This window comes from Populus euphratica, unplaced genomic scaffold (assembly GCF_000495115.2).
Source record: "Populus euphratica unplaced genomic scaffold, PopEup_1.0 scaffold344.1, whole genome shotgun sequence".
NCBI lineage: Eukaryota > Viridiplantae > Streptophyta > Magnoliopsida > Malpighiales > Salicaceae > Populus > Populus euphratica.
In genome coordinates, this window is record NW_011500233.1 from 66,038 (window position 1) to 77,546 (window position 11,509).

The 11,509-nt window shown below is 33.8% G+C and overlaps 1 protein-coding gene across 1 annotated transcript; it reads left to right on the plus strand.

Moving 5' to 3' along the window:
• Positions 1–945: 945 nt before the first annotated feature.
• On the plus strand, positions 946–11,081 carry PREP1 (presequence protease 1). Its single transcript, XM_011008169.1, has 19 exons — positions 946–1,295; positions 1,372–1,555; positions 2,066–2,240; positions 2,347–2,479; positions 2,583–2,653; positions 2,890–2,973; positions 3,569–3,659; positions 4,246–4,766; positions 4,856–5,020; positions 5,105–5,323; positions 5,413–5,540; positions 5,781–5,970; positions 6,569–6,652; positions 6,749–6,846; positions 7,087–7,351; positions 7,434–7,596; positions 7,721–7,901; positions 8,422–8,493; positions 10,679–11,081. The coding sequence occupies exons 1-19, from the start codon at positions 1,013–1,015 to the stop codon at positions 10,818–10,820; spliced, it is 3,249 nt and encodes a 1,082-aa protein (XP_011006471.1). The 5' UTR covers positions 946–1,012; the 3' UTR covers positions 10,821–11,081.
• The last annotated feature ends 428 nt before the right edge of the window (positions 11,082–11,509 follow it).

Genomic DNA, 11,509 nt, shown 5'->3' on the forward strand with positions numbered 1-11,509 from the left:
AAAGGTTTTTATGCTTTGGCCTGACCTTGTTTGCCCTATAATATTTTTCTTTATTATATTTTGATATTTTAAATTTGTTTTTTATTTTTATTTTTTGTTATTTTTTTATATTTTTATAAAAAAATTATTCTTTTTAATTTCACTCTTCAATTCACATTTTAGTCTTTATTCTTTTTATCTTTTGTTAATTTTTTTCCTTTCTTTTCAATTTACCCCTAAAAATTAAAACTTGTTGTTGCCATCTAATTTATTTTTTTTACGATATTAACTCTTATTTTTTATTGTTTTTTATTTTGAATTTTTTTGTTTAGTTTTTTGTGAAATTTCAACCTTGATAATTTCTTCATGATGATAACTCACGTGTCATTGTTTAAAAGTGAATAGAAATTCTTTTTTTTTTAATATTATTATTCAATATTGTTTTTTTTTTCTAAAAGATTTCCGTAAAACTAGCATTATTATAAATAAAAAAGAAGAAGAAGAGGAAATGTACTTGTTTTTTTGTTTTTTAAAACCTATTTTCTACTATAAATATATAAACAACTGTATTATCAATGAGGTTAGACTCCAACTCAGATGAAAACTCATCCTACTTGTTTTTGTAAAAACAACATCGAGTTATGTGCGGTTGCTTTAAAAACTCAAAAGAAAAAATAGTAAGAATAAATGAATTTATATATACTTCCCGTCTATAAATAATTTAAATCTATATTTACGTTTCCAATCAAGGTCTATATATATATATATATATATATAAAGACAATGTTATAGGGTAAGAATATGTTTCCATGACACGTGCATGGAGTGAGAATAAATAAGATGATAATTTCATCAAATGTTTTTCTTTTTATTTTCATTTTTTATGATCAAGAAAAAAGCCCAAAACGACACTCCAAAGTCACATCCTTCCCATCCTTCACCTCTTGATATTTTCCCTCCTTCCCCCGTTAGACCCCAATAAAACAAGAAACAAAACCCACCTCTCTACCTTGGCCCCTCTATCTCCACAAAAATGGAGACAGCAGTTCTCCTGCGCTCTTCCAACAAACTAATCCTCAACCATCGCTACTACTCTCCTCATAACTTCTTTCGCCTGCTCTCCTCCTCCTCCTCCACCCTTCGAAATTCCCACCGTTCGATCAACCCGCTCACTTCTCGCTCCCTACCCCACCGCCGCCGCCGCAAACTCCTTCCTCTCTCTGCCACGTCGTCTTCCTCCTCCCCCTCTTTTCACTTCAACAAACACCACTTCTCTACTCTCTCTCCTCACGCCATCTCTACACAGTACTCTCCAGGTCAAGTTGTATTTCATTTTTCCAGTTTAAAATCAGAAAACGAATAACTGAGTTTTGATTTTGTGTGTGGCTGCAGATGTCAGCAACGTGTCTGACGAGGTTGCGGAGAAATATGGATTTGAGAAAGTATCGGAGGAGTTTATCGGAGAGTGTAAATCAAAAGCTGTTTTATTCAAGCATAAAAAAACTGGAGCTGAAGTCATGTCTGTTTCTAATGATGATGAGAACAAAGTTTTCGGCATTGTTTTTCGCACTCCTCCGTAAGTTCTTAGTATCAGCATTAGTATCATCCCTTGTTTTAATTTGATGCCAAGTGGATGCAATTATAGTGGTTTATTATGTAATTTAGATAAAGAAAATTGGATATTATTGAAATCTTGAATTAGTTGTGATAGTTAATTTTATAGCATTTAGCGTTCTTTTTCGTTGTTTTAAAGCTTAATTTAGTGTTACGTGGATGCAGTTGTGGAGGTTTATAGTAGAAGAGTGTGGATACTATTGAAAATCTTGAATTTATTATGATTGTCCAAGTGTTGAATTTGTGAAAGAAAACGGCTATGGAGTGTTTTGTTTTTGAAAATTAAAAGCTTTGTGAAAAAAATGTGTGTTTTATGCTCTTCTCGGTTTGGTTATTAGTGAAAAATAGTTTCCTGAGAGGGGACCTGAGAGCTTGTTAAACTTGTCAGATTTTGTAGCAAGCATCATAAGCTGACTAGTGACTAATTTAGTTGATGTGCAAGCTACTGATTGTGGCTAATGGTGTAATGCAGGAAGGATTCAACTGGGATACCACACATATTGGAACATAGTGTATTATGTGGGTCAAGAAAGTACCCGTTAAAAGAACCGTTTGTTGAGTTATTGAAAGGAAGTTTGCATACTTTTCTGAATGCATTCACTTATCCTGATAGGACTTGCTACCCAGTTGCTTCCACGAATACAAAGGTAAGAGGAAATTGATAAATGTACAATATGCAACATTGGGTAATAGAGTAGTTCTTTTTTGGATTTTGTTTAGATTTTAATTCCTGGACCTTGTTTTCCTAAACAGGATTTCTATAACTTGGTTGATGTATACCTGGATGCTGTATTCTTTCCAAAATGCGTGGAGGATTACCAGACTTTTCAACAGGAGGGTTGGCATTTCGAGCTCAACGATCCTTCAGAAGAAATATCTTATAAAGGTTGCACATAGAAATATATCCAGCCACTTGTTAGACAGTATTATTTGCTCTTTTTGCATGCAGCATCTTCATCTCTAATGAGTATATTTTCCCTTTATTTCAGGTGTTGTTTTTAATGAGATGAAGGGTGTCTATTCCCAACCTGATAATATTTTAGGGCGGACTGCTCAGCAGGCAAGTTCCCCCATCTCTAATTGTTTGATTTTAATCATTTCTGTATGAATAGTGTTGACTATTTTGACATTCCTTCATGTCTGTTTGGAATCATTCATGAGTGCAATTTTGTGAATGTAGTTATTCAAATGCTGTTAATTTGATATTTAGTTCACTAAGTGCTATTTATTTTATGGACATGCCTCCACTACACATTATCATATCCTTAACAACTGTCACTCGCAACTTCTGTGCAGGCTCTTTTCCCAGACAATACCTACGGTGTTGATAGTGGAGGGGATCCAAAAGTTATTCCCAAATTAACTTTTGAGCAATTTAAGGTCAGTCTCAACATCCTTGTTTTAGCATGTTAGTGTAGAACTGTCTATACTATACAATCCACACAGCTGTTTTTTTTTTTCCTTTTTTTTTGTGCGGATTCTTTATAGGTTTGAAATGATATCCTGGTGTGTCAAACTGACCATTTTTTTTTTTTTTCACTGTCTTGATTGAAAACTTCTGAAACTTTGATGGCACTAATCCATTTTCTGGACTTAGAAAACTTGTGTGTTTTCATTATAGCTTTTAGAAGCTGGATACTTACAAAACAATATATAGACTAGGATAGTGAATATTTTATTATCCATTCACTCTTATGTATTGCATGCTGCAATAACTTCTGGTTTGTGGTGTGATTTTCTTGTCAAGTACATCTGGTGCCTAATATTTTCAATAATGTGCAAATATTTTTATGCATGAATATTTAATTTGTTTTGCCCGTGTGCAATCTCTGGAACTGTACTGAGTATGCTATATATATATATATATATATTTTTTTTTTTCCTTGCATACATAGCTTATCCTTGGCTTTACATAGGATCAGTCTATTCATGATTATGACTAACATATAAGGTAATCTCGTCTTTACTGACACAGGAGTTTCATGGTAAATATTACCACCCGAGCAATGCAAGGATATGGTTCTATGGAGATGATGATCCAACTGAGCGCTTACGCATACTGAGTGGTACTGCATCCAAGTCCCATCTCTGTTGATAAATTATGCAAGCAGTTTATGTAAACCATCTTTTCCCATTTAAATACACAAGGCACGGTGAGCCTATTAGAAAATACCCAGGTAATTTTGTCCTAAAGGAAAGCGTTTGCTGAGCTACAGGTGTAAAAGGTGAAATGATGTTGGCCATGAGTGTCGAGAGTTGATGTTCACAAAACAGCTGAAATGAAACCAAAATTTATTCATTTAATGGGTTTTGTCTGGTGGACTTTTGCAGCTGTTTCATATATTTTAATTTGTCTAAGTAATTACATCATCATGCTTCATCATACTATCACACTATCATACTATTTCAGTAGAATAAGTTATGTGTCCATGTATTCCCAAAGCATGTAGGCTGGCCTATAGACTGTTAATGTTTCTTTTTTAGTTCTATGATCAATTTGCTTTAGAGGAATACTGTGTTGTGTATGTTAAGATCATTATACAGTCAACATTGATCTCATATAGCATCACTTGTAATATTCAGCTCAGTAATTAAGAAAATTTCAAGATTCTGAAAAACTTGTACTTTGATTGTTCTCTCTTTCACCCTCAGAGTATCTAGATATGTTTGATGCAAGTTCAGCTCCAAACGAGTCAAGGGTTGAGCAACAGAAACTTTTTTCAGAGCCTGTCAGGATCATTGAGAAATATCCTGCTGGTGATGGAGGTGATTTGAAAAAGAAGCACATGGTATGCCTTAATTGGCTGCTAGCAGATAAGCCCCTAGACTTGGAAACTGAGCTTACACTTGGCTTTTTGGATCATCTTATGTTGGGAACTCCTGCTTCTCCCTTGAGGAAAATCTTGCTGGAAAGTGGTCTTGGAGATGCCATTGTTGGCGGTGGAATTGAAGATGAGCTGCTTCAGCCGCAATTTAGTATTGGATTGAAGGGTGTCTTTGAAGAGGACATTCAAAAGGTAGAAGAATTAGTCATGAGTACACTTAAAAAGTTAGCAGAGGAAGGATTTGAGACAGAAGCTGTGGAGGCATCCATGAATACAATTGAGTTTTCTCTCAGGGAAAACAACACAGGGTCATTTCCTCGTGGCTTATCACTGATGCTTCGATCCATTGTAAGATTTGATTTGTTTTTTCCCTAGCTTCTGTAAACCAGTCATCATTTATTCATTTCAAGTATGATTTATGTGGTTTTGTTTTGTAGAGCAAATGGATATATGATATGAATCCCTTTGAGCCTTTAAAGTATGAGAAACCTTTGATGGACCTAAAAGCAAGAATAGCTGAGGAAGGTTACAAAGCTGTTTTTTCTCCTTTAATTGAGAAATTCATCTTGAACAATCCTCATCGTGTTACTGTTGAAATGCAGGTAAACAGTTAAATCTGAAAGTTCTGTTTCTATTTGTATTGTAAAGTAATTGCTTCAGATGACACTGGGTGTTTTCTGTTTCAGCCTGATCCTGAGAAAGCTTCTCATGATGAAGCTGCTGAAAGGGAAATTTTGGAGAAAGTTAAAGCAAGCATGACCGAAGAAGATCTTGCTGAGCTAGCACGTGCTACACAGGAGCTGAGATTAAAGCAGGAAACTCCTGACCCACCTGAAGCTTTAAGAAGTGTTCCAAGCCTCTCTTTGCTTGACATTCCCAAAGAACCCATACATGTTCCCACTGAGGTTATTGTTAAGCTTAGTGTTTTGTACTTGAATATCCTGCATACAAGAATTTTGGAGACTTGTACTGAGCATTTATATACTAACTGTAGGTTGGGGATATCGATGGAGTAAAAGTATTGAAGCATGACCTCTTCACAAATGATGTCCTTTATGCTGAGATTGTCTTCAATATGAGATCACTGAAGCAAGAACTCCTTCCTTTGGTGCCACTTTTCTGGTGAGATGTTGCCTCGAAGATTATCTCCATGGTCATTTCTTGTCATGCATGCTTTTCTTTCCTGTCTCCACTGTTAACAAATGTTCACAAGTTGAGTTATGCTCAGTTCAGGATAACTGATCAGAAATCTTAAAAACAATGTGTTATTCTTGGTCAATTTTATTAGATGGGCCCTGTGTCTTGTATATTTCTTTGCAGACTATTTATTCATATTTTCACTATTTATCGATGTCCTTCCAGCCAGTCATTGCTTGAAATGGGCACGAAGGATTTGACCTTTGTGCAACTTAACCAGTTGATTGGAAGAAAAACTGGAGGTATTTCGGTTTATCCATTCACATCATCTGTTCGAGGCAGGGAAGATCCATGCAGTCATATAGTTGCTCGGGGGAAAGCCATGGCAGGGCGTGTTGAAGACTTATTTAACCTGGTAAGTGTGGTTGAATTGTTGTGTTACTGTAGCTGGTTGAAGTGGCTTTCAAGCGCTTGTGTCATTGTAGGTATTGCAGTTGCCTTTCTTTCCCTGAAGGCTTCAGCACACTGGGAGAAATTTGATTAATTTTGCTCCAGTGTCTTTTAATGTTTTTTCTCTTGCCTGCTTCTGTTGAAGTGCTAGTTTCTAGAAATTGAATTTACTGATAGGTGATGCATTCTAGAATCTGGAAATGCTTTCTTTTTTCTTTTTATTGTATGTCCTCATAAATTCTTCTTTGAAACCTGAACCAGTTGAAGAAACCCAGATAGCAACAAATTAACATTTTCGAAGTATTGGTTTTGCTTAAGCATGAAGACTATATAGCTACTGGTTTAGTTTCATGAAGATGTTTTTTTTATGAAGGCTTTACGTGGTTTTATTTTTATTTGTTTTTCAAGCCTGCATTTGTTTCTTGCTGCTAACATCTGTACACAGTAAGAGACCTATTTTCCAATACTTTGAGCCGATGCTTTATGTTTCAAAGCCTGTAGCTACATTTACAGAGTTAGTTGCCTGGGGATGCAACCAATGGATGCAATGTTATTTGTTGTAGGTCAATTGTGTTCTTCAAGAAGTCCAATTTACAGACCAGCAACGCTTTAAGCAATTTGTTTCCCAAAGTAAAGCAAGAATGGAGGTACTTATTCATATATTTTTGTATGATGAATCAGAAATGAAATTGGGTCCTTTGGCTTTAATACATCATCTCAATGTTCTCAAAAACTATCTTCAGAACCGTTTAAGAGGCAGTGGCCACGGAATTGCAGCTGCAAGAATGGATGCAAAGTTAAATGTTGCAGGATGGATTTCAGAACAAATGGGTGGTCTAAGGTTAGAATGTTCACCTTTTGGATTAATCTGTAACTCTTTGATTTCATCCACCAACCTAATAGAATACAAGTGTTTCAGCTCTAGGATTTCAATACATATGCAATAGCAATGATTTGTGATTTTGACATAATGCTAATTGTTTTGAATGTACAAATAAAGCATTAAAGATTCAAGTTTCATGGATAGCTTTCTCACTGCATGAAATTACACTAACACAGCTCAATTGTTGGGGTTCTATAGTTACTTGGAATTCCTAAAAGCTCTCGAGAAGAGAGTTGATCAAGATTGGGCTGGAGTTTCATCGTCTCTTGAGGAAATTCGTATGTCCTTATTTTCAAAGAATGGATGCTTGATAAACATGACTGCTGATGGGAAAAATCTCACCAACTCAGAAAAGTATGTTAGCAAGTTTCTTGATTTGCTTCCTAGCAAGTCTTCTGTTGAAGCTGCTGTCTGGAATGCTCGCCTTTCTCCAGGAAATGAAGCTATTGTGATTCCTACACAGGTGAACTAACAACAATGTTGTCTGCCATATTGTCTCTTATTTTTGTTGCCAGGGTAAAATTCTGAGCTTTCACCTTCTACAGGTTAATTACGTAGGCAAAGCTGCTAATATCTATGACACCGGTTATCAGCTTAATGGGAGTGCTTATGTTATCTCCAAATACATTATTAATACATGGTTGTGGGATCGTGCGCGTGTTAGTGGTGGGGCATATGGAGGGTTTTGTGATTTTGATACTCACTCAGGTATAATAATGAGATGTAGTGCCCAGCATGGAATCCCAATTACACTGTTTGGAACTTGAAAGGAGTTCTAACAGCTACAAAATATAAATCTAACCATTGGAATTCAATTTATGATTTTTTGTAGGAGTTTTCTCCTTTTTGTCATATCGTGATCCCAACCTTTTGAAGACACTTGATGTATACGATGGGTCTTGTGCTTTTCTACGTGAATTAGAAATGGACGATGATACTCTTACTAAAGCAATTATTGGAACAATTGGAGACGTGGATTCATACCAGCTGGCAGATGCCAAAGGTTATAGTAGGTATGTGGAGAGCATGCTCAAAAACATTTGTTTCATCGTTTAGTCTTCGAAGTTTTCTCTAGAGAACAAATATCTGGGTGACACATACTGTTAATAATTCACTCTTTGGAATTTTTTTAGTGAGATGAGAGATGCAACCATAACCTTGCCCTGTCAGAGGCATTTAGAACTTCTGACAATAGCTTCTTCCAATGTTTGTGTGTGTTTTGTAGGGTTGACTGCTAGCTTCTATGGCTTCCTTTTTAACGCACTTCTTCTTTTATTTGAGTTTTTTATCTGCTTGGTGTGCTCGAAACAAGGAATATTTAAACACTTTTCTCTTTATTCCCCCACACCCACCAAACCCCTATCCAAAAAATATAAAACACAACCTCAATATATGGAATCAAAATCTATGAGCCTAAAATTAGAAGTAAGTAGTTAAGCAAAGAACTTCAAGGAAAGAGAATTCTAATTGGTTTTTATTCTTTGTATTATAACCATGTGCACTAACTATATTGTTGTATCCCTTGCCTTTCAGTTTATTGCGGTATTTATTGGGGATCACAGAAGAAGAAAGGCAAAAGAGACGGGAAGAAATATTGTCAACCAGGTAACGGTGAAGGTTTATTTGTTTATTTTCTGAATTGACCAAACACTAAACTTGTGAAAATACAAATGCATTGGTTGGTTATTATCCAGAATGCAAGATAAAGTGATATGATTAAAAGATTGATGTCTTATCCCAAATGCAGAGTGTCAAAGTAATAAATAATTTGGTGAGACCGAGGTCGAATTACAGGAAGGTGAAATATATAAATTACAAATAATAAAATGATATTAATGTTGATGAGAACTTTAAGATGTGATAATGATAAAAAGACTAAACGATGATAAAATAATTGTCAAGGTTAGAGAATCTATTAATGATATTAGAAATAAATATAATATAAATTCTTTTTATTATTCAACTGAAAACCACACATGAAGGAAGTTCCAATCGGATTATAAATTATTAACATGATTATATTAATTATCTTATTTGAGTAATGTCAATACTTGAAAATGTTGTTAGGTATTTATGATGATAATTTATGTTAACAACAAATCAAGTTCTTTTTATAGCACAAGTGTCGGTTACAGTAGACTATAAAAATACAAGTATTTGTTGTATCAAGGGTTGTTCAATACAAATCTAGATTAATTATTTAACAAGCAAGGTACTATGAGTGATTAAGATAACAAATATAAAGTATGTCAATATCAAACATTGAAGTCCATGTTAAGTGTATATTATACTTATTCTAATACTATTAATGAAACTTTTTCACATTAACATAATAAATTTAGTTAAATATTATGAATAAGATAAATATAAATAAACTAGATAGGAACATGGTTATGATGAAAAGTATAAACAAGAGATTAATGAAAGTAAAATTTAAATATTACAAAAATACAAAAAAAAAGAAGGAATAATATGATCTTGATCTGAATATCAAGATATCTAAATATATGGCAAATGCTTTCTTTTATAGGCTAAAATTTAGAACTATTGATTTGATGACTAATTTTTGAGTGAGTGATATCTCTTGACTTTGTGATAACTATTATTTTCTTGTTTGAACAAAATGTTATTGCTAATGTCATAATTTGAACAGATATTCTTCATAAAAGTTCTAGGTATTTGTCTCAGCTTTCCAACAAAACAAGAATCAGCTTATTTGGACTTTTAGAACTTGAGATATGGGCTGAATACTAAATAGTGTCTAGGCTGCAGGATAGATTCTAGCTTTTTTATTGTTGCTACAATTTGAACTTAAAAATAGTCGTGTTGAATCTTAGACTCTTCATGAAAGTTTTAGGCATATGTTTTAGTTTTCCATTCATATAAACTAGATCTAAATCCATGTTTTACAGCTCCAAATATGATTCAATAATTGAATGATATTCTAGTTTGAATTAAATCAACATCTCTTTTGTAAGTTTAAACCTCTCTTTGTCTTTTCACTTTCAATAATTAAATACATCAATCAATTCTTTTAATTGTGAAATATGCGTGCATTTAAAATAAACATTTACTATAAATTAATGATATCATATGTTATCTGACTTGTTATTATAAAACATGTTCAAGTTAGAGAATTTAATGATATTTTAAGTGCAATATGATGATATAAAATCTTGATGAAAATATATTTTTAAGTACTACTCACAGCCAGTATCATTTAAATAAACATGATAGGAAGAGGAAAATAATAGGATAACAGATCAAGGCCATATCATTTACATGTATTTTAATGATAACAATGCAAATTGTGATTTGTTTGGTGCTTTATAAAGCAAGTTTATCTCTCTGTAATCATGTCATTATAATTGATAATTTGAATTTTTTTTCATCATGAAACTAACAACATTCTTTTTAAAGGAACAAGAATGATATATAACTTGTAGATGTCAAGGAATCTAAAGTTGTGCAGCTTCCCTTTTTTTAATTGAAATCATGGTCAATGCTTTAGCATTTAGATGTATTTTTCCTCGTAGCACAACCACTTTGATTTTTAGCCATAGACAATTTAAATGACATTGTCTTGATTATATATATATATATATATATATAAAGAACGAACATGAATGCGGTTTTGAATATAGATCCACACCAGCACTCGTCATTTCTATATCCAGTATCAATAAGACAAATGGGTTTTGTTGCTATATATGGCATGTAGATCTATTTCAGATGGGTTTTCAAGATTTTGAACGTTTCCTTTCTCCTTTCTCCTCTATTTTTTCCACAGCTTGAAGGACTTCAAGGAATTTGGGGAGGTAATTGAGGCTGTTAAAGATAAAGGGGTTTCAGTTGTTGTTGCATCTCCAGATGATGTTCATGCCGCAAACAAAGAGCGTTCTAATTACTTTGATGTGAAGAAAGCCCTTTAATGCCTGATGGCAATATCAGATCAACTGATATCTCAATTTTTTTTTTCTTACAGTGATTGACAAATTATAAATGAAAAAGATATTAGAGGGGGAAAAAATTTAATCTTAATCCATGCACCATGTTGGTGCCGCAAAGGTTACCTGTATCTTTAAACTTTGAACAGTATTGTAATTTATATCCTTCAAGATTAACTCGAGAACCGTTGTCTTTTCTCCCCATATTTTAATGGGTTGATAAACCATCTCAAGACGTTTCCTGCACTTGATCTCACAATAGATTCAAGTTTTCTTTATTTGTGAACAACTACTTTGGAACTTACTGTGTTAAGAACATTGCAAGTGAAAGGATCACTGGGAAATTGATTTCAAATTGGAGAAGAAGAGCTGACCGTTGCACATTCAAATCTTCTCAGCGCAGCGTTTTAATTACTAATGTTAAGTCCAACGCAGCGTTTTATGTTATGTTTACTTTTTGTTTCTTTGTTTTTTGAAATGCCACATGCGGTTTGGTAATTGGATGTCAGGAATTCCTTTTTCGTAGGAGGTTCCTTTGTACTGCTGCTATTTATGCAATAGAACGCACCCGAGAAAAGAACAGTTAAGAAATATAACAAACAGTGAATGAATCATCCTTCTGTTCTATCCATTACTGTTTCCTTGTCTTTTCCATGGTTTCTTTCTTTCATCCT